Below are 23858 nucleotides of genomic sequence, written 5' to 3' on the forward strand. Positions count from 1 at the left end.
CATCTAGATTCCATGATTCCTCCCTTAAGAGTCCTAAGCTATGTCCTTCGGGTTAATCATTTCCTTAAGTAAAAAGTTCCTCAATAATCTTTTCCATTTCTCCTATCAAATTAATATTCTTTTGATCTCTAGAAAAAATTACAAGAATTATTCTCGAAGAAATTCCTTCTCTTTAGAGCACACATAAATTGCATTTTATTAAGTGAATACATAAATGAATTAATGAATGCATGAATGATAAAGCTCTTTGGTGAAAAGTGTGGAAATTGGAATAGGAGCAAAATTAAAAGCAAACCATAATTCATTATCAAAGTTCAAAAAGACAACATCATATTAACAAAAAAAAAACTTTCAAATAGAATAAATTTAGAAAGCATTTTGTTTTCTCAACAAACTATCACTTGAAGACCTTCTATAATAAAAAATTATATCCATGTTCATCATCATGCCATCCCTTTCTCATTGTTCTTAGATATTTAACCCTTTATTATTGTTGGATTGAACCATTTCACATCTATGAATGATTGCAACTTGTGTTTGAAACCCTCACAATTCTTCATAAAGTGCCTCATATTCCTACCATGGTACTTGCATCTTGCATTTTGGTCAAAATATTTTGGGCACAGAGGCTTTGAAGGCTTTGAAGGCAAAAGGGCAATAAAGAGCCTCTCAAATAGATAAGGAAAGAGTTTTCCATATGAAATGGGGATAAGATCTAATTGTGTCTTTTTTTTGGGTAATTTTTGGGCAACAAGTTGACTAAGAATCTAAGAATTTAGTGGTGGTGCAAAGGTTCGAAGTTGAGAAATTAGCTGAACAGGTGGTTAGGGAATGCAACGTTGAAAATTTTAGTTCAAATGTGGACTTCTTGAATATTGTATGAAGTTTTGGGGCTTGATCTTAGATGCCTAGAAAAGAGGTCAAAGATAGGCATGAAAAAGATTTGAATATAGGTTCAAGTCCAAAGCAATTTGTAAAGGTTTTATGGAACCTAGTGACTCTGTCCTAGAAATCAAATTTCAGAGCTTAGACACTTGCTTGGCCAAATCACTCATCCTTTTTATGATCTTGTCCAAACCTTCATTGTTGTTCAAACCACTAAATGCTTTAGCATACTCAAGAAATGTACTAGGCCCAATAGGAATAAGTTGATCACAACTTCATGAGTTCATAGGACTTACATGAGCTAAAATTTGTAAAGACCTTTAAGAAGGCACCAACTTAAGTTTCTTAAGTTTATTAACTATTTTCATCAACTTAACGAGCTATTTTGTCATCTCTCGAATGTCATGATCAAACTCCTCTTGATTATGTTCTAACACACTGATTTGGGCCCCCAATTAATCTTTATATTTTTAGCTTTTTCTACCCATTAAAACAAATATTTTAAACCAAAATGTTGTTGCTATTATTCTTGTTGAATATATTACATAATTCCTAACTTGCATGTTATACGAAATATGTCTGTGAATGCCTAAGTATGATAATGATGTAAATATATCCACAAAAATGGAACCACCCAAAATATACAAATCCCTATAACGATGAATGTAAAATGCAATGATTGAATTCCAAAAAAAGACAAACTCCTATTCTAAATCTCTCTTTTGCTTTTCCATCTTTTTATTTGAACTCATTTTTTTTTATCTTAACTTTATTTACATTATTACCTTAAACACAAATTGCATCAAAATGCCACTATATATCTTACTTTTAGGCAATTTTTATGAAAAAGATTGGCATAGCTTTTAGCTTCTAAATAATTGATGGTTTCATAAGAACTTCTTTTACTAATGACTGACCCAAAACAAATACCCTTTTCTTAGCATATAATGCCTATATGATGTATGCAATAAAATTAAAGACTATACAAATAAAAATGAATCAATAATCCAAAATAAATAATAGAAATAACATATATAACAACCATATAACACAACAAAATATATGCAGTGTCTTAACTTTTGATGATTTTCTGAAAAGGCAGCATGGCTCTACCTTGGATAAGCTTCCTATGGCTCTTGATATGTTGGGTTGGGATTTATTCATCTAAAGGTTCCCAAATCAAACCTTACATCACCATCTATTACAAACTAATAAGGCATGCCAATCCTCACCCATTACAGGCTAGAAACAAAAAGGGTTTGACCTAAGTGAAAGTATTTCACTAGCAAATACAGAGGTTATCACCTCATAAGAGCATAGCTACTTCACTTCCTCCTAATAAGGATGAAGCTCAAGTCTAAAGCTTATGCATGCAGCTGAATATTCAAATGTATGCAAAAGTGATATATTAAACAAAACAACATAAATAAATTATAAATAACAAAATCAAAACAAGATAATAACTAATATACAACTTATTTTATTTATTGTTGTTTTTGAAAATTTTAAATAAAGAAATTAAATTAAATATCAAATAAACCAATTAAATCCAAAACTTTCAATAATGCATGATTAAAAATTTTTGGCCTGACTCTCAAAATGTCCCTAGTGGAGTCATCAAGTTATCATAACGTATCGGTTTAAAGACTAAATCACTAGATATAAAAGTTTAAAATTATGACAACACAAGGAGTCGTCATCAATCTCTTTTAAGGTTGTGATTGGCCACCCAAAAATTTTACCTCTTTAAACAATAAGATGGGTTTAAAGTTTATTAAAAAGATAATTTTGGTTTATAAAAATAGGATTAGGTTTAGAAGTCGATTACACATGGAGATGGATTAGCATCCCCACACCACCAATAAAATTTATACCAATTAATCATGCTCTATTTGTAATTTTGGACAAAAATATCTTTTATATGAAATGTAATTATAATTCCCTTTGTTTTTAAGAAATAAAATCAATTAAAAATCTTTATTTAGAAATGCTATAAAAATCTTTAAATTAAAGAAATACCTTAAAATTCTTCAACGTAAAGGCAGAATTCATAGATAATCCTTTTCATCTAAGATTTACCACAATATTTCCTTAAAAATGAAGTTAATATTCTTTGAAAATGATAATTATTAGTGACTTTCCAACATCTGCGCAGAGTACCAATAATTATATTCCTCAAAATATTATTTTAAATTTATTTATTTATTTATTTTTTAAATTAATTTTTTTAAAAAATAATTAAATAATTAAATAGCTAGCCATAAACATCAATAATTAAAATAAACATCTATATAAACAATAAATGCAAATATAGATGTAAATGTGTGTCCTAAATGATGAGGAGATGCGAATTTAAGATTAGGTCCTTAAATATAAAAGACCACTTTGACTCTCTAACTTTTAAGTAGAGTTTGGGTGCAACTTTTATATTTAAAATCTAATTTTTTATTTTTTATTATTTATTCAATTTTGTTATTTTAAAATATGAAATTATATGAAAATTCTTAATGAAATAAAATTTCTTAAATATCCCATCATTTAGGAGGTATTCAAGAATAAATTATTTCATAAAAGGTTTTTATACAAATTCTTAAAAATTTAGAATAATTTGGTGCTTTAGGACTTTATGGCTTATGTTTTCATTTAAGGTTTGAACTAAGGTTTTGGGTTTTGCTTAGAGTTTAGGGATTACCTAAGGTTAGGGTTTCTAAAATTTAGGATTTTACTTAGGGTTTTGTTTTAGGGTTTCAAGTTTCACCTAGGATTTTTGGTTTTATTTTAGGGTTTCACCTAAATTTTTAAAAGTTTACGAACCTCTCTAAAAATTTTCAAACATCTATGTAGATTTTTAAAGTAAGCTCATTTTTTTATAGTTTTTCTAAAAATTAATTATTTTTATTATTGTTAGTATTATACCTTTCTCTTTTCCATTAAATTTATTATTATTCTTATTATTTATTTATTTTTATTATTTACTATTTTTATTAATTAATAATTCCTTAGGTAGAATTATTATTTTTTTAAAACACAATTTTTAATTCCCTCTTATACCTAACCGGGGAATAACTTTTTTCTTTTGAAATCTTATTTATTATATTTTTATATTTTTAGCAGATCTTAAAATATAAATAACAAGAAAAATGAATAAATATAATCAAAGACAATATAAACATGTCAATTAGTAACATAATACCTATGTAAGGCCATTAAACAACCATGATCAAACATAAGATAAAATTATCATATGTTGGCAAAAATAACAACAAAAATAATGAAAAAAGCTATTTATTCATATGATCTAAGTTTTTTATTATTATTTGTATTACTTGGATTTCTATGTTTATTATTATTATTTTTTTAAATGCAGACCCACGTGAGGAGGCATTAAGCCTCTTGCAAACCCATGCAATGCTTTCCCCTGTTGGGAGCTTTTTCTTCTCTGTTTTATTTTTTCCTTCCTTTGGAAACAGAAGCCCAGATCTAAACAACAAAAGAGGTAAGAACCAAGACTAAAAAAAGACGCCAAACAACATAAATTGAATTGGGAAATCAAGTTTTATATCATTTGTTTTCCAGAACAGAGGATGAAATCCATCACTAACAGACTTGCACCAGGAAACAAAAATCGAACATTATACTTTTTCAAAAAGTGGACTTTAAGATTCCCAAATCATGCAAAGAGAGGATAAAATAAAAACAAGATGGCAAAACAAAATGAAAAACTCGAAGCGCCCCTCTATTTTCATTACTTTTCCAGTCACGAACCATCAGTTTTTTTCTTCTAGTAGTTTTCATTTTGACTCCACACAAGAGAAAAGAAAAACAGTTTAGTAGCTTCGTTTATTTTCCTGCCACGTTATTCATGCTTTTACAGGCAGCAATCAAAACAAGGAGCAACATGTACCGGCGAAAAAAAATGAATCAAGGCAAGGAGCATGTTTCAAAGAAATAGTTATAGGAGGTTACCGTTCTTCGTTTCTGTTTCTGCCTTAGAAAAATTATTTTGCTTTTTTTTAAGGTTGGCCTCAAATCTTCCTCCCCGGTTTTTTAGTTTTCTAGTTGCCTGAACCCTTCTTCTTTTACTGGGTTCTTTTTCTGTTTCTTTTTTTTAGTTTTTCTGCTTTTGCGGGTATTGTTCTCTTGTTTCTACCAGCTTTTTTTTTTAATGTTTTGCTCCTTCCTTGTGCTCGATAGCTCTCTCCTTTCTTCTAGTTTTTTCTAGTTTCCTTTTCTTCTTGTGTCTCTTCTCTCTGCTACTGTTTTTTTATATTTTCTGCTGCTTTCTTTGTCGTTACTACTCGTCCCTTATGGTTGGTTTCCATGAGCTTCCTCCTTTTTTACTTGTTGCTTTTTTTTTGCTGCTTACAACAGGTCTCGTGTCTGCTTTTTTTTTTTTTTTTTGGCTACTGCCGTATGCTTCTCCTCATCCTATTTGGCATCAATGAAAATTTAAGCCCAGATTATCTGGCACCCAATGAAAAATTTGAACCCAACTTAGCTAGCATCCAACGAAAAATTTAAGCTCAACTTAACTGGCATCTAATGAAAATTTAAGCTTAGTTTAGCCAACATACAATGAAATTTTAAGTTCAGTTTAGCTAGCACCAAAGTTTTAAGCCTAGTATTAGTTGGCATTAAGAAGTTTCTAGCACAATTTAGCTAGCATCTAATAAAATTTTAAGCCCAGTTTAATTGGCATTGATGAAGTCTTAAGTCTAGTTTAACTGACATCCAAGTTTTAAGCCTAGTATTTGCTGGCATTGAGAAGTTTTAAGCATATTTTAGCTATTACCCAATGAAATTTTAAGTGTAGTTTAGTTAGCACTAATAAAGTTTTAAGCCTAATTTAGCTAGTATTTAGGTTTTAAGCCCAGTATTCGCTAGCATCAAGAAGTCTTAAGTCCAATTTTGTTGGCACCCAAATTTAAACAAAATTTAGCTAGCACGTAAGCTTGGATTAGCTAGCATGAAGGGCTATATTAGCAGCCACTTTATTCAACCTATGTTTTAATCTTAGTCATCCTTATCTTTCAACCTATAGTTTAATCCAAGTCATCTTAAAAAATAAAAAAGCAAAAACAAAAAAAAAAAGCAAGCAAAAAAAATTTCACCATAGGAAGTAGCATTTAGACAAAATTATTGTCTATGTCTTTACTTTATTCCAGATCCTTATAAAAATGCAAAAAAGGTATTTATAGACATCTAATTTTGTTTCAGATATTTTATCACTTTAACCTAAACTCGATTTTGTAATTAGGCACTAATTATAATTTTTTGGGTCTATTACATAGTCTATTTTCAAATGCTTAAGGATGAGACTCAATGTGAGCTTACATAGTCTATTTTCAAATGCTTAAGAATGAGACTCAATTTGAGCTCCATAGTGAGGTTCATTGCATAAACTCAAATAAACGCCTAAATAACTTAATAAAAAGACTGAAATAAAAGGTCAAATAAGAGATTTGTCCTTAAAACCCATTGATAGCTCATTATTGGCTATTAAACAAAAAGTAAAAACAAAAAAATTAAAAATTAATTAAATTAAATTAAAAAATTTAAAAATAATATAAAAATAAATAAACTAATAAATTTTTAAATATATATATAAAAAAAAAAAACAACAAAAGCATGTCCAAAAAAACAAAATTTAGAAGCGCCGAAACAAAAAATGAGGAACCAAATAAAGTAGGCCCGAATTGTGGCCTTGGTGCCTTGATCAAGGCCCATTCGGTGCATGAAAAGGGCCTAGCTCATATAAAGGAACTCATGCGTATGCATGAAGCCCTTCACGAAAGGAAAACGGTTTGAAGAAGGAAACAGGAAGCTACGTGAGAAAAAAAAATAATAATAACTGAAATGAAAACTGCATGAAAGTGGCTGGCAACGTGGGTGTATGAAGGGAGAACCAGTAGCAACAACAGGAAAAATGAAAAATGAAAAAGGAAGAAGAACACCAGCAAAGGAAACTGGTGTAGCTGAAAAGAGAGTGAAGGAAGAAGCAGCAGCAGCAGCAGAGGTGGCTGGGTTGAGGGAGTTTGTGAACCAAGAGGAATAGTGGAGAGGAACCGAAACCAGAAAACGCAAGAAAAACAGGAGCAGGAGCAAGCGAAAAAAAAAAAAAAAGAGACGTGGGCACGCAGCAGAAGGGAAAACCAAACCAGAAACTGCAGCAGCATTCGAGAAAGAAAGAAAAACCAAAAAAAGGGAATGGAACATTCGACGAACCACAAAAAAAAAAAAAAAAAAAGCGAAAACGGTAAGGAGAAGGAACCAGAAAATAGATAAAAAAAAAACTGGCAGAAAATAACGCTAGCGGGGGCAGCAAAAAACCAGAAAGGACGAGGAGAACCATATGGCAGTAGCAAAAAAAAAAAAAAAAAAAAGAAGGGCAAACACAAGATCAGTAGTAAGCAGTAAAAAAAAGCAACAAGCAAAAAAGAAGTAAGCTCATGGAAACTAACCAAAAGGGACAGGCAGCAAAGACAAATAAACCAATAGAAATAAATAGAAAACAGTAGCAGAGAAGAGAGATACCATAGGAAAAGGAAACCAGAAAAAACTGGAAGAGAGGAGAGGGCATTCGGGCACAAGGGAGAAGCCAAAAAGTAAGCTCGCAGAAACGAGGAAACAATACCAGCAGAAGTAGAAAAAACTGAAAAAAAGAAACAGAGAAAGAACCCAGTAAAAGAACTAGGACACGGGCAGTCGAAAAACAAAAAAAAAAAGGGGGGGGGGGGGGGGGGGGGGGAGGAAGATTTGAGGTCAACCATCAGCAAAAGCAAAATTATTTTTTCTAAAGTAGAAACAGAAACGAAGAAAGGTAACCTCCTATAACCATGTGCTTGAAAAATGCTTCTTGCCTTCATTCATTTTTTTTCCTGGTACATGTTGCTTCTCGTTTTATTGCTGTATGTAAAAGCATGAATAACGTAACTTGATAATAAACCAAGCTACCAAACTGTTTTTCTCTTCTCTTACGGTGAGTCAAAATGAAAACTACTTGGAAGCAAAAACTGATGGTTCGTGACTGGAAAAGTAACTGAAAATAGAGGGGCTCTTTGAGTTTCATTTTGCTTTGCCATCTTGCTTTTATTTTATCCTCTCTTTGCATGATTTGGGAATCTTAAAGTCCACTTCTTGGAAAAGTACAATGTTCGATTTTTTGTTTCTTGGTGCAAGTCTGTTAGTGAAGGATTTCATACTCTTTTCTACAAAACAAAAGAAATTAAACTTGATTTCCCAATTCAATTTAAGTTGTTTGGGGTCTGTTTTTAGTCTTGGTTCTTACCTCTTTTGTTGTTTAGATCTAGGCTTCTTTTTCCAAAGAAAGGAAAAAATAAAACAGAGAAGAAAGAGCTCCCAATAGGGGAAAGCATTACATGGGTTTGCATGAGGTTTAATGCCTCCTCACATGGGTCTGCATTTTTTAAAAAATAATAATAATAAATAATAAACATAAAAATCCAAGTAATACAAATAATAATAAAAAAACTTAGACCATATGAATAACTAGCTTATTGCATTATTTCTTTATTATTTTTACCAACATATGACTTTTTTGGCTTATGCTTGATCTTGGCTGATTAATGGCTCTACATAGGTATTATGTTACTAATTGACATGTTTATATTGTCTTCGATTATATTTATGCATTTTTATTGTTATTTATATTTTAAGATCTCTTAAAAATATAATAATATAATAAATAAGATTTCAAAAGTAAAAAGTTATTTTTTGCCTAAATGTTAGAGGAAATTAAAAATTGTATTTTTAAAATAATAATTCTATCTAGATATGGGGAAATTATTAAATAATAAAAGTAAATAATAAGAAAAGTAAATAAATAATAATAATAATAATAAATTTAATGGAAAAAAAAAGTATAATAATAATAATAATAATTATTATTATTATATTTTAGAAAAGCCATAGAAAGCGAGCTTGCTTCGAAAATCTTGCTAGATGTTGAAGAATTTTTAGAGAGGTTCATAAATTATTAAAACCCTAGGTGAAACCCTAAACTCTAAGTGAAACTCCAAAACCCTAAAACAAAATTTTAAGTAAAACCCTAAATTTTAAAAACCCTAAGCCTTCGGTGAATCTTTAAACCCTAAGCATAACTCTAAAACCTTAGTTCAAACCTTAAATGAAAACCTAAGCCCTAAAGTCCCAAAGTTCCAAATCATTCTAAATTTTTAAGGATTTGTATGAAAATTTTTTGTAAAATAATTTGTTCTCGAATGTTGCCTAAATGATAAAGTATTTGAGAAAATTTATTTTATTAAGAATTTTCATATAATTTCATATTTTAAAATAATAAAATTGAATAAAGAATAAAAAAAATGAGATTTTGAATATAAAAGTCGCACCCAAACTCTATTTAAAGGTTGAAGAGTTTAGATGGTCTTTTTATATTTAAGGACCTGATTTCAAATTCACATCTCATCATCACATAAGATACACATTTACATATATATTTACATTTATTGTTTATATACATGTTTATTTTAATTATTGTTGTGTATGGTTAGCTATTTAATTATTTAATTATTTAATTATTTTTAAAAAAATTAATTTCAAAAAATAAAGAAATAAATAAATTTAAAATAATATTCCAGGGAATATAATTTTTAGTACTCTGCTAAATGTTAGAGAGTCACCCATAATTATCATTTTCAAAGAATATTATTTTTATTTTTAAAGAAATATTGTGGCAAATCTTAGACAAAAAGGATTATCTTTGAATTCTACCTTTATGCTAGAGAATTTTAAAATATTACTTTAACTTAGAGATTTTCACTACATTTCAAAATAAAGATTTTTAATTAATTTTATTTCTTAAAAATGAAGGGAATTATAATTAAATTTCATATATAAGTCATTTTTGTTCAAAATTACAAATAGCACATGATTAATTGGTACCAATTTTATGGGCGCTGTGAGAGTGCTAATCTTTCGTCACACGTAATCGACTCCTGAACTCAATCTTGTTATTCTAGATCAAAATTATCTTTTTAATAAACTTTAAACTCATTTTATTGTTTTATTAAAGAGGTAAAAGTTTTTGGTGGGCAAATCACACCCTAAAAAAGATTTGTGGCAACTCCTTGTGTTTTCATGATTTTAAACCTTTATAGCGATCAAGTCTCTAGACCGATATGTTATGACATTAATGATTGTTTTTGAGTAATCCATATGATATGTTTGAAAACGATGTTTGATCTAGTAAGGTGTGTGAAGCTATACTTGCTAAGTTACGGTTTGCTCATTATAAATACCTATTTTGTTCGGATAAATTCTAGCTAATTATAAGGCCTTTTAAAGTCATGCATTATTCATGACCAACACAATCAAACAAAGTCAAATCTGATCAAAATTAGTCAAATTTGGTTGAACTCAGGTCAACCTTTGGAACTCACAATTGAATAGGATTATTAAGGTTTAAGATTTATAATGCACTAAAAGTAATGATTGTACCTTAGAAGGGGGAAATTACCAAACTACCTATTATGAGTATTTTCATAATTTAACCTTCTCAAGGTCGAATTTTTATGAAAAGATTTGGATCATGTTTTGGTATTAGTTCATGAATTTTAATGCATTAAAAACCCTAATCGCACTTTGAAAGAATTGAAATTATCAAAATGTCCTATAAGGTTATTTTTGTAGTTTAACCTTCTCGAGGTTGATTTTTCAAGAAAAGCTCCAAATCAACTTTGATATTATTTCATGAATTTTGATGTGTCAAAAACCTTAATCGCACCTCGAAAGTGTTGAAATTCCAAAATGCTCTTCAGGTGTATTTTCATAATTTAATTAAGCTCCAAATCATATATTGATATTATGTCATAATTTTTGATGCATTGATGATTGTACCTCAAAAAAGTTAAAATTATTAAAATACCCTTTAGAGGTTTTTTTTCTTTTGACATTCCCAAGGTCCATTTTCATAAAAAGCTCTAGATCATGATTAAATATTATTTTATGATTTCTGATGCATTAAAATCATGGAACAAAGATAGGGCATAACCTTTTAAAAAATTATACAAAGGGGTTAAAAAGACTAATGGGGGCAAAATAGTCTTTTTTTTAAATAGTTGCACTAAAGGTCAAATTTTATGCTGTATTCATTCTTAGTCATTGATCTTCCAAAGGTATAAATCTTAGGATCAAAGGTGGTTACTTCATTAATAAACTTGTAGGGAAAGACAAGGATAATACTTGCCTTTGGATGAACTTTGATTAAGGGCTAGGAAACCTTTGCTTGGCTTCTTAATTCATTTTATAAGGCTGGAAAATGAGGAGGATAAGGAAAAGAAAGGTGGAGTGGAAGGTAAAAAAGAAAAAGAAAAAAAAAATTTTTGGTAAAGGTTTGGAAGGTATAATTTCTTCTTACTCTCATGCATTTTCATGCTAGCTTCATAATCATTCATATGGTTTTCTTTTTATTTTTTGATTTTTCAAAATAAACCAACTCTTTCCATAGTTGTTTTATTTCATATTTCCATCTTTGGTTCAATAAATTCAACCAACCAAATCAATAGTATGTTTTGAAGCAAAATAAGAAATCAACCATAAATGCATCATAAAGTTTCGGCCCATGCTTTTACATAGTTTGGCCGAACTTTTCCTTGGTTGTTTCTTGTGTTTTGCTTGCTTGGATTGATGTATTATATTGTGATTGTGGTAGCATTGATGGTTATTTTCATGTTATTTTACTACTTTGATGAGTGATGTAGGTTGTTTGGCAAGTATGAATGTTTCTACATTTTCCTTCTTGATAGTTTCTTCCATGTTTGATCAAAATCCTTTGATAATAAAAAGGCTTTACAAGTAGCTTTCTAAGTCTTTAATATATGTCTTAGCTAAAGGACATAATGGAATGATTATAGATGAGCCATAAGGAGCTTTCAGCCTGGCATTCCCATAGCTCGGTTGAGGCTTCCAACTTGTTTATTGGCCAAAAAGTTGACATTCATACATGTTCGCTTTTATTTCTAGTTAGATTTTCATGTTTCTATGTGTTTGATAAAACTTTCAAAGAGTAAAAGTGTTGAATAAGTAAATTTTTTTAGTAGAATTTAACCTTGTTTTCATGTGTTTATGTTGAATATATTATGGATACATAGGCACATATGTTTCGACAACACAAGGAATGCTCAAATAGTCATAAAGGTTTCGATTTTGCCCCATCCATAGTTTGGCCAAACCTTGGTTCTTTCTCATATCCCTTGGAGTTTGATTTTCTTTTAATAAGGTTTTTGCATGCATGTTCAGTTTATGAATTGTTTGTGAATTTGCTTTAAGTTTTGGTTTTCCTTTATAGTCCCATTACATGCATTAAATGTTACATTTTGCATTGATACCATGTTTATTTCTTGTCATGTGCATTATTCATGCAAACCCTTAAACCTTAGAACACCTTTAAACCTAAACCTAAACCCTTAGACCCCAAACCAAAACTAAACCCTTAAACCCTAAACTTAAACCCAAATCACAAACCTTCATCCCCAAACTAAACCTCTAAACCCTAACTTAAACCCTTAGACCCTAAACTTAAACCCTAAACCAAACTTAAACCCTAAAATCGAACCAACCCCTAAACTAAGACCAAACCTAAAATGAAATCAAACCAAACCCTAAAACACAAACCAATGACAAACCCTAAAACCCAAACTGAACCAACCCTAAAATAGACGAAACCCTAAAACCCAAATTGAACCAAATCGAACCTAACCCCCAAACCAAATTAACCCCAAACTGAGCCAAGCCCCTAACCTAAACCTAAACCCTAAACCAAACCCTAAAACCTAAACAAACCCCAAATCCTAAGCAAATTCCTCAACTGAATGCAAACCCTAAACTTAACCAAACCCCAAACTAGACTTATATCCTAAACCCAAATTAGATGTAAACTTAAACTGAACCAAAACTCCTAGCTAAACCCTCAAACCCTAATCCAAAACCCTAAACTAATCCCTAAACAAAGCTTAAACCCTAAAAGTCAACCCTAGACCCATTTTCATGCATTAGCATTTCATTTTAATAATTTGTCACATGCATTAACATTATTGAATTATCGTTGCATTCTTGCATTTATATTTGTCATTCTCCCTTTAATTGTCATGCAAATAGATCATGATGTTCATGCATATCATTTACATGTTCCATGAATACATTATTTTAAGAAAATGTTTAAAAAATATATAAATAAAATAAGATACTACTTCAAGTAAAAATAACCTTTGAGATCTAGCTTAAATATATGGGGATTCTCAATGGTTATCATTTATGTGAAATATTATCTTCATTTTATGGGGCATTTTGAAAATTCCTAAAGTGTAAGGACTTTTTTGAAATTTTGCTTAAATATAGGGGAGTGAAGGAAGTAATTCAATACTTAGGGCTTTTCATCTTGATCCAAAATAATTAGTTTTGTTTAGAGTTCCAAAAAAAATGTTTTGTCCTTTTTCTTAAATATAAAATTTTAAAAAGATTAAATGTTTGGAATGAATAAATAAAATTATGGAATTAATTTGCAAACATTAAAAATAGGACCATCTTTATAAAAACTTAAGGATAACATGCAATCAATTAGTATCATTTTTTAACGAGCATTGTAGGGGTGCTGATCATTCTCCATACATAACCAAGCCTTCAAACCTAGTTTTGTTTTTAAAGATCAAAATATCTTTGTAATAAACTTTCTACTTGTTTTAATGTTTTAGTAAAAGGAATAACATTATAAGTGGCCAATTACACCTTAAAAAATATTGGTGGCAACTCATTGATTTTGATGATTTTGAAAATGCTTTTTGTTTTTCCATGTACAATGGTCGGGTTTTTGAACCCACACATTGCTACAACTTGATGACTCCACTAGGGATTTATTTTTTAGAGTTAGGTAAAAAAATGATTGTATGTTATCCTAAGTTTTGGTTTAATGGTTCTGGTTAGTGTTTAATCTTAATTCCTTAATTTTAATTTTCTTACTTTCTTATAAAGGTGAAAAAAATTCAAAAATTTTTTAAAAAATTGAAAAAATTTTGTTTTAACTTCAATTTTCTTATTTTAAAAAAACATAAAATTTGAAAAAATAAAAAAGTTTTACATTTCATGCATATTTTTAAATATGTCATTTATTTTAAGTTATTGTTATAAATTGCAAGGCATTTAGCATAGGGGTATTTTGTCAAAGCTTGTATGTTATTTGCACACACTTACATATACATTGCATGTATGTACTCTATACTAACCTTTTTTAGTAAGAAATAAAGTAGTTATGCTCTTGTGAGGTGAATAGCTCTGCAATGGCTAGTGAAACATTTCCACTCATATTGAATCTTTTTAATTTATAGCCTGTAATGGGTGAATATCGGGGTGTCTCACTAGTTTGTGATGAATAATGATGTGAAGAACATTTAGAAACCTTTAAAGGTATAAGTCCTAGCCCAGCATCTCGTGAGCCATAAGAAGTGATACCTTATTAACCATATCATCCTTATGTCCCCATGTCCTTTTACCATACTCCTTCACCATAGATATTCACAAAGAAAAAAACAAACCTAGGCTATCCATAAAGCAGTAAAAAAAGAAAAGTTAAAATATACCATCCACTTCCAATTTCCTATGTTGAGCTTTTTTCTTTACCTATCAATAGTTATATGATTTTCCTTATACCTACAAAGCCTAGAAAGCCTCATTACCTAAAAAGGTGCAATCCAAATGCTAATTGTGAAAACCATCATGGGGTCAAAAGACATTCTATAGAAAATTACATTGCTTTCAAGGATACAATTCAGTCTTTGATCAATGTAAATCCTACAAAATTTAAGGAGCTAGTTCGTGGCTATGATAATTGAATAAGGTCGAATTAACGGTCCAGATTCTAACACTAAGACACCAAGTAGGGGCATTTGATCAACTTGTATATTGTTTTGAAAGTATTATAGAGGATGTGAATTTTGAATTGGGTTTGAATGTTTACTTTGAATGAATGGACATAATGTATTATATCGTCTCATAACTTTGCGAATATTGTCATTTGAGGTTTTAATTTCCTTTAAGTTTTGGATTTTTTTAAGATTTTTCTCAAAAGAAAAAAAAGACATTATCGAATTTGAATGAAGCCCCACATAATTAATTTACAAAATCATAAAAAGAGAAAAAAAAGGGCCTTGAAAAAAAAGGAGAAAAATAAAGTTTTCTTTTGTAATAAAAGACTAAAAAGTCTCGAAAGAGTTGGTGATCACTATTAGAAATAAACTCATTAAATACATTCATGCCTTTTTCGAGTACTCTCATATCCTAAATCACTCAAATGATTTCACTTATCAACCATAATCCCTTTAGAGGCATGAACTTGAATTCGTGAATCTTACCTTCACCTGATAATATTGTGATATAAAAAGATGATAATCTTTTCCTAGGTAATAAACAATGAGATAGTCAATTTCACTAGGAATTCTAGAAGATTAGGTAAACACGACATTTTTCAAGAATTCAAATGTGATAATTTAATGTGTTAAGATTATGTTATAGCTTTAAAATTTTCCAAAATCGAAGCCACCCTAATCCTTTAAAATAATCTCAAGCATACTAGTCTTTTAGTTCTATATCCTAAAATTATCTTTATCCAATGTCTTAAGGCACATTGATCTAAAAAAAGAACTCATTGCCTTTAAGACAACTTAAGTTATGACTAACCCATTTTTTGTGAAATTGACATGAACCATTTGACACCTTAAACGAGTTCATTCCACATGACCTTTTTCTCATATTAACCTTCATTAGGGATTGTTTGACAAAGTGTGGGATCTTTCTCTAATTATGTGCGAGACATGTAAAAACAAAAAAAAAAAAGGAAAAAGTAAGAAAAAAAGTAAAAATAAAAATGAAATGAAATGAAAGAAAAAAAAAGAAAGAGAAAGAAACTTTTTTATTGTGACATCATACATCTAAAACATTTAAATGAATCCAAAAATAAAAGATCTTAAGAAATTTATAAAAAAACCACGGAGAGAAAACTAGAGAATTCAAAAAAAGTTAGAAAGACTAGGAAAATCTCAAATAAAGAAAATTTTGAAAAAAAAAACTTTTCTTCAATCCTTTTTTTTTAAAGAATTGCTTTTCAAATTTGAGTAACTATGCTTGAAATGATAAATGATCATCTTTCATCATACCTTCACAAATATAAAAATTTATCCCTTTTTATCCTTTTGAGCTTGATAAAAAAAATTTTTAAATAAACCCTGATCAAGGATCACTTTCCATATTAAGGGTAAAAAGGGATGTATTTAGAGGTTAAGTATAGTAAAGTCAAAGAAAGAACCCTATATGTTGAGGGCAAATGCCCAATAAAAAGTTTTCAAAGTTTTTAATCCACTCAAAGAAAAAAATAAAGAAAAAGTGAAAGAATGAGAAAATAAGAAAAGGAAAAAAAAATGAAAAGGAGAAAATGAAAAAAAAAAGGAAAAAAAGAAAATGAAAATGAATGATCGAGTGAAAAATGTGGAAAAATGAAAAGACAAAAACCCCAAAGTGATTTTTTCAAATGAAAAAAAATGGTCTTTAGTTTAATCACCCTTAAATGCCTATTTTGGGCCTATCTATCTTTTTCTTTGAAAACCTTGAGCCTTGGCTTACATTATTTTGGTAGAAAAGTTCATAGAGGATTAAGCATGGATACTTAAAATTAAAGAACTTCTCTTTAACAAATAGCTATAAAACCTATGAACCTTGTTGTCTTCTTTTATTACCTAATTACCTATTTAGATCATTAACTCATTTTGAATAAGTTTAAATTCTTAATTACTAAGGTAATAATAAAAAAAAAAAGAATGAAAGAAAAAAAAAGGAAAAAGAGATGTGGTGCTAAGGTGAAAACCATAAAAAATAAAAGGGGCAATTTAAAGCAATCTTGAAAGACTTTGAAACCATGCCAAGCAAAATAATAGAAGTCAATAAAAAGCAATTCAAACCCTTGAAACATCCAAGAACGTGAGGCCCTAAAAGTTTGAAATCCATTAAAAAGATTGATTTTCAAAATTTAAGCCTTCTTTTTTCATTCTTAAATAACATTCCAAAATTTTGAGCCCATCACAAGTTGACCTTAACATATATCAAAATGCCACATTTGGATACTAAAAAGAGTGTCAGACATGTTTGGTTTTTCAAGGGATTCATGCTTTTTAGAAAAATCTATGATTTATGTGTAAGCTTGGATGAGAAAATATACATGTCTTTTATGCCCTTCAAGTGGTAAAACCTTCTTGAATAGAATGGAACCTTGATGTACTAAGCTAATCAATTTATTTGAAAAAAAAATTTTGTCACATCTTTCATTTCTAATAGGGAATAATAATTTTTAAGAGACGTGACTGTTGACTTGACAAGTGGCATTGATTTTACTAACATGACAACTTAGATGGACGAAATCAAATATTAAATTATGCAAACTATCTTTGTACTCACACGAAATTTAAAATTGTCACTCTAGTATAATTTTACAAAAATCTTGTCTTCTTATAAGTTGAACTTAATAATGTTAGTTCAATTATTAATAAAAATCATATTTTTTTTATTTTTTTAAAATTATATTTTAAAATTTTTTAAAAAATTAATTTTTTGATTTTTTATATTTTTAAAATATTAAATTTAGCAGTCGACTACCTTTTTGTAATTCTAATTTCTAAAATGATTGTTATCGTAAGACAGTCGACTCTTTTCATATTTCATAATGCATTCAACAAGTAAGCGGTTAACTCCTTTCAATTTCCTGAAAAGTTCTACATTCGACCTCCTATAAAGCAACTGACTTGTATTTGTTAACAATCAATTGCTCTAAACTTAAGCCAATATCCAAAAGACTATCAATCAATAGCAATCAATTCCATTAGGGTTTGGAATCATTTCTATTTATATCGAATCATAAAAGTCGATTGCTTAAGGCCGGTAATGACTAGTATTTATATAGAAACTAAGTTTAGCTTTTGTTTTTTAAAGCAAACAACTCCATGCCAATAGTAGTCAATTGTTCTTCCTTGAAGCCTAAGGGAATTGACTCCTTTTTGCATGGCAATTGATTGCCTGTGTAATCAATCTTCTACATTAAATTCTTTATGTCTACAATCATATTCTATGAACCATTCTGTAAGTTAAATAACATAATATGAATTTTCTTTTGATTAAGTCAATTTACTTAATCAAATATTTTTATATTTTGAAAATATTTCTAACAGGAATTAAACAACAAAAATTTTGGTTGTAAGGTAAAGCAAAGTGTTGATCATGGATATGATTATCAAGCAATATAGTGGTATTTGAGTCTTAGAAATAAAGATAAAAAACAATACCAATCAATAAGGCATGATCTAAATTTTAGAAGCATCATAGTAAAAAAAATGAAAAATAAAATTTTTTATTATCACAAGCTAAAACAATACCTAGATATACTACTTAGTCAAAAAATGGTGATCACATGAAAATTCAAACGAGGGATTCATCATTTTTAAACCATTAAGTGGTCAAAATGATAGTACTCATAAATATCGGCAATTAAAATTTTTATTTTTTAAAAGGTTAAATTATATCAGAAGTCTCTATATTATGCCAAAATTTGGAATTCAATCCTTATACTATAATTTATGTAAATTTAGTCCTTATACTATTTTGGTTTGATAATTTTAGTCTAATCACTAATTTTGTCAATTTTTTATCGTTAAAAATGCTGATATGACCGTTAACTTGATTACATTGGCGTTAACTTTGCTGACATGGTAGTGATCTTGCTAATATGGTAACTTAGATGGATGAAATTAATTGTTAAATTATGTTAATGGTTATTGTACTTACATGAAATTTTAAATTTAGTCTTTTTAATATAATTTTATAAAAATCTCATCGCCGTATAAGTTGAACTTAATAATGTTGGTCTAATTACTAATAAAAATCATTTTTTTAAGAATTAGATTTTAATTTTTCTAAAAAATTAATATTTTAATTTTTTTAGATTTTTTCTCATATTTTTAAAATATTAAATTTAATATTTTAATTTTTTAATTTTTTAAAAATCATTTTTTTTTGAATTTTTTAAAATTAGATTTTGTTTTTAAAAAAGATTGAATATTTCAAAAATTTTAGAAATTTTCAATATTAATTTTTTGAAATTTTTATAAATTTTTTATTTTGTTAGAAATTTTCTATAGTTTTTAATATTTAAATAAATAAATAAATTATGAAGAAGACATGGTCATTAAAATTTGTTTTGTTTTGGTATATTTAAAGTGGAAGAACATAAAAATCTATGGTAAAACAGAGTAATAGCGAAGCATGAATAGCTTTTGATTCTGATTTATTATTCACTAAATAAATAAAAAATGTGTAGACAATTTTTAAGATTCCTAAAATCATTTTTAAAACACAAAAATGTCAAAAAAATTATAAAACATAAAATTTAAAAATATAGAAAATTTTATAAATATTCCAAAAAAAATTAAAATTATTAAAATTAAAATTTTTTAAATAAAATGTTAAAATTAAAAAAATTTTAAAAATTCATAAATTAAATTTTTAAAAAATTAAAATATTGAAAAATTTAATATTTAATATTTAAAAAAATCTCAAATTTTTTAAAAAATTCAAAATATTGAATTTTTAAATAATCAAATTAAATTTATAGAATTAAGAAAGATTCTAAAAAAATAAAATTTTAAAAAATATTAAATGTAATATTTTAAAAATAAGAAAAGACTCTAAAATTTTAAAAATTTTGATTTTTTTTTTTAAAATTAGAAGTTGATTTTTAGAAAGTAAAACAGTAAGATTTTTATTAATAATTGAATCAACATTATCAAATTCAACTTGTATGATGATGAGATTTTTATGTAATTATACTAAAGGGACTAAAGTTTAAATTTCATATGAGTTCAATAAACATTTGCATAATTTGATAATTGATTTTATACATCTAACTTGTCACATTTACAAAGTCAACATCTATGTTATCAAGTCAACAATGATGTCAACTTTTTTAAAGGCAACAAATCAATGGAGTTAGTAATTAGACTAAAATTATTAAATCAAAATAATAAAAAAATTAAATTTGTATTAATTATAATGCATGGATGAAATTCTAAATTTTAAAAGATTATGAGGACCTTTTGCATAATTTGATATTTTCAAATTAATTAATTAAAATAAAATATCTTGAAAAAATTAGATAACGATTTTTCAAAAATGTAAATAATGGAATTAGCCAAAAATAGATATATATAGAGCATATAATAAGCAGTCACTACATGATATATATATATATATATATGTATATCATGCAGTAACTACTTGGTGTTATAACCTCAAAAGAGGAGTAGTAAGTGAAATCTCCTAGGACTAGGAAATGCCAAATGGGTCCTCAAGGGCACCGGACTACGTGTAACATGCAACATGTGACGAGGAATGAAAGGACTTCAGCACACATTCTGACAGCCCTCCCTTAGTGTCCCTCCCTCCCTTCCTTCACCCTTCCTCTGACTTCCGAGTCAGATCTCTAGATTTCTTTATAATTTTTGCCCACGTTTGCCTACCTGTCAACTACATTATACCAATGTTAAGAATTTTACATTTTTATTTAGGGTAATATACTAAAATGACCAATAATTTCAAGTCGAGTTTCGGTCCCAATAGACATACAATAGCAGGGAGCCCTTGTAATTTAGTTTTAAACATAGAAAATTTCTTTTTAGAAGAGATGAATACGGCTGATCGCTGAATAAAAAGTTATGCATATTTTAATTATTTGATTTTTATAATTTAAATACAACATGCATATTTATTTTTCGTAATATTTACATTAGTGGCCATTAGCCAACATCCACACTTGTGAATTCCACATAGAAAGACACAAATGTGCGTTGGGCAAGGTGATCAAGATTAGACAATGGAAACTATATCGGCGTCGGACATGAGTCTTGGATGAAGATCGAGTTGTTAATTTCTGATGATGCTTGAGAGACACATCCATTTGTTATCCCATAGATGACTTCTTCCTCTTGTCTCTTACCAACATGTCCTCGTGTGTTTGTTAAATGAAAATTTCTTTAAAATTGAGTCACTAAATTCTAACGGTGCCGAGCATTTTAACTATAATATCCTATATCCAAGGGTATTATTTTGGCTAAGCCCCATTGTTTTAATTTCTATAGTGACATGGACACTACGTCGCGTGCCATATAAATGTTAGCCCAATCAATTATCGGCCTTGTGTTTCCACCAATTAGACAACCTGAAATATTTGGTTGAAAATCCTTGAAACTGTCCTCCAAATTATTGAAAAGGCAAATGAAATTCCAGAGCTGATTCTCAATTTAGATCTAATATATATAAACAAGCATATTGTTGTCTAGATCAGATCCAATCATCCAAGCGTATGGTTAATCATATTTGAGGTTTTTGTTAAAATATGATTAGATGGCCATCGTCAAATTCTTATCTTAATTTATATAACAAATAATACGGCATAAAAAATATAAAAGTATATAAAAATAATATAATTTAAAATTTTAATATAAATTTTTAAAAAATAAGATATATTTTTTATATTCATATAAATTATAACATTATATTTTATATAAAATATAATATAAATGTACAAATTATAAATATTTTATATAAACGAATTACCATATCATACAATAAAATTTGGGTTAGCCAGTGAAATCCAAACAATTGTAAGGTAAAGGTGTGTCTCAATCTTAGAGGTTCCATTCCTAAAGTAAAAGTTTCATTGGAAACCCACCTAGAGAAGATCCTTTTCTAGACTTTCGGTGCTTAAATTCAACAACTCTCGTTCCTTTTATTCTTTTCTCTTTCTTTCTGTTAAACTTGGGACAATGGAATCAATTGTTTCTCTGCCTCAATCTCCGTAATCGATCTCCCAATGTTGGCAAATGCTCTTTGCTACAGAGACAGAAAAGAAAAAGCTACGGCCTACAATTGCTGACTTTGTATCGCCTATAATATTTCTGTTCTCTCTCTCCTTTTTTTTCCTTTGCTTTGACACCAAAATCTATATCTACTACTACATTTAATAACATAGTCTGGTGTTCGTTGAGGTTTTTGAATCTTCTGCCCGCTCTCTGGGAATGGAAACTTGAGCTAAAACATGTTTCTGAGGTTCAGGTAACAGTACTGACTATGGCAGTTGAAGTTTTCTCAGAGATTTCAAGCGCAGGAATCAGCCCAAGAATCTCGTTTTCTCATGATCTCAGCCAAAAAGATGATGCAGAACCCATTGAAGAACAACATCACCGGAGATTGGACACATCACTCTTGGATTCCAGTTCGGATTTCGATTTCTGCTTTGGCAATAGTTTTGTCCAAGAATTGCCCTCAGCTGATGAGCTCTTTTCGAATGGCAAGATTCTACCAATTGAAATCAAGAAAAAAACGGTTGTTGCGAAACAAGTTTATCATCAATCTGAGCCTGTTGCTTCTTCTCCCCATCAGAAAACTGCAGACAACACAGGGAAGAAAAGATTGAAAGAATTTTTGTCCATGAGTATTGATGCAGATGACAAGCCTGCGTCCAGATCTTTCTGGCAGTTCAAAAGAAGCAGTAGCCTCAATTGTGAGAGTACTCGAAGCAAAAGCCTAATCCGCTCACTTCAGTTTCTTTCACGCAGCAATTCAACTGGTTCAGCTCCAAATCCAAAACCAACAATGCTTTCAAAAGAAACCCAGAAGCAGCATTTGCAGAAGCGGCCATCTTTGTCAAGAAAATCATCAGGGCCAAGTTCTTCTGGTGCATTTTACACTTACAGTTCTACCCAACAGCATCCATTAAAGAAGAATTATGGAGCATATGGAAATGGAGTTCGAGTCAGTCCTGTTTTGAATCTTCCACATCCATTCATTTCCAATGCAACTGTGAGTTTTTTTGGGTTTGGTTCACTCTTCTGTAACGGTAAGGTGAAAAAGAAGAAAAGCTGAAAATTTCAGTTCCAAAGACTGAAACTTTCAAGTACAGTTGGGTTTTAGCTGTTCATGAATTAGCATATCTGTAAATTGAAAGAAGAAAATTTAGCAGAGAAAGAGATTGGTCTTATCAAAGTACAATGGGGAATCTGGTTTACTTTTTTTAGAGTGAAAAACAACAGTGAAACAACAGATCAAATGGGTGTTATTCTCCTTTTTCATGCATATCATCATTGTTATGGACTTAGCAGACAGGTAAACATGGGATTTCTCTTTCATGGCTATCCATGCTTACTTCTTTTTCATTTTTTTTTCTTTTTCAATCTATAATTAATTAAATGTGGCCATCTTTTTTTCTGTCTTCAACCGTGATTGATGCTTCCTTTTGTTGTTTTGCTTGATTTAAAATACAAAGTAATAAGATTGTGCATTTGGGTCCAAGAGGGACCATGTTTTGGTGTCTTTTTGTTCTATCTTGGTTTAAAGACAGAACAGTTCCTAATGCATTGGCTTTAGAAAAGAAGTGATGATTAAGGGGCCCTCTATCTCAGCTTTTCATCAGCTTAAATATAATATAAAATAAAATCATTTACTAATAAGATTGTTAGTGCTGGATTGCTGGCTGCCTGGCTCGACTTGATCGAAGCCACCCTATCTAATATGGCCCGTGTCTTTGATCGGCGGTCTTTGATTTAGATGAAGTCACATTTTCACAAGGATGGAGAGACTGCTGACAAACAATTAATGGATATTGGGATTGGGGGTGATGTGACCATAAATATTTTACCAATTTTTTCAAAACAAAGATTTTGATTGAAATTTGAATTATAAAAGAATACATATTATTATATTTTTAAAACTAAATTACTGATTTTATTTTATTAAAAAATTTTCAATATTCAATCTGAATAAATATTTAAGAATATGTTTGAGAAGTTAATACACATAAAATAGTATTATTTGTAAATGATAATATATATCTATTTATTCAAAAAAATAAT

At 29.0% G+C, this 23858-nt stretch overlaps 1 protein-coding gene across 1 annotated transcript; it reads left to right on the forward strand.

The window, feature by feature from the left end:
• The first annotated feature begins 21595 nt into the window (after nucleotides 1–21595).
• LOC111288080 (uncharacterized) lies at nucleotides 21596–23319 on the forward strand. The gene has a single exon (XM_022878840.2). The coding sequence runs from the start codon at nucleotides 22078–22080 to the stop codon at nucleotides 22870–22872; it is 795 nt and encodes a 264-aa protein (XP_022734575.2). The 5' UTR covers nucleotides 21596–22077; the 3' UTR covers nucleotides 22873–23319.
• Nucleotides 23320–23858: the final 539 nt, after the last annotated feature.

The sequence above is a fragment of the Durio zibethinus genome, chromosome 4, assembly GCF_047325235.1.
Source record: "Durio zibethinus cultivar Kanyao isolate XHJ-2024 chromosome 4, ASM4732523v1, whole genome shotgun sequence".
NCBI lineage: Eukaryota > Viridiplantae > Streptophyta > Magnoliopsida > Malvales > Malvaceae > Durio > Durio zibethinus.

Bases quoted from the DNA above. Each gene is read 5' to 3' on its own strand.
- LOC111288080 (XM_022878840.2), top strand. From the start codon at position 22,078: ATGGCAGTTGAAGTTTTCTCAGAGATTTCAAGCGCAGGAATCAGCCCA.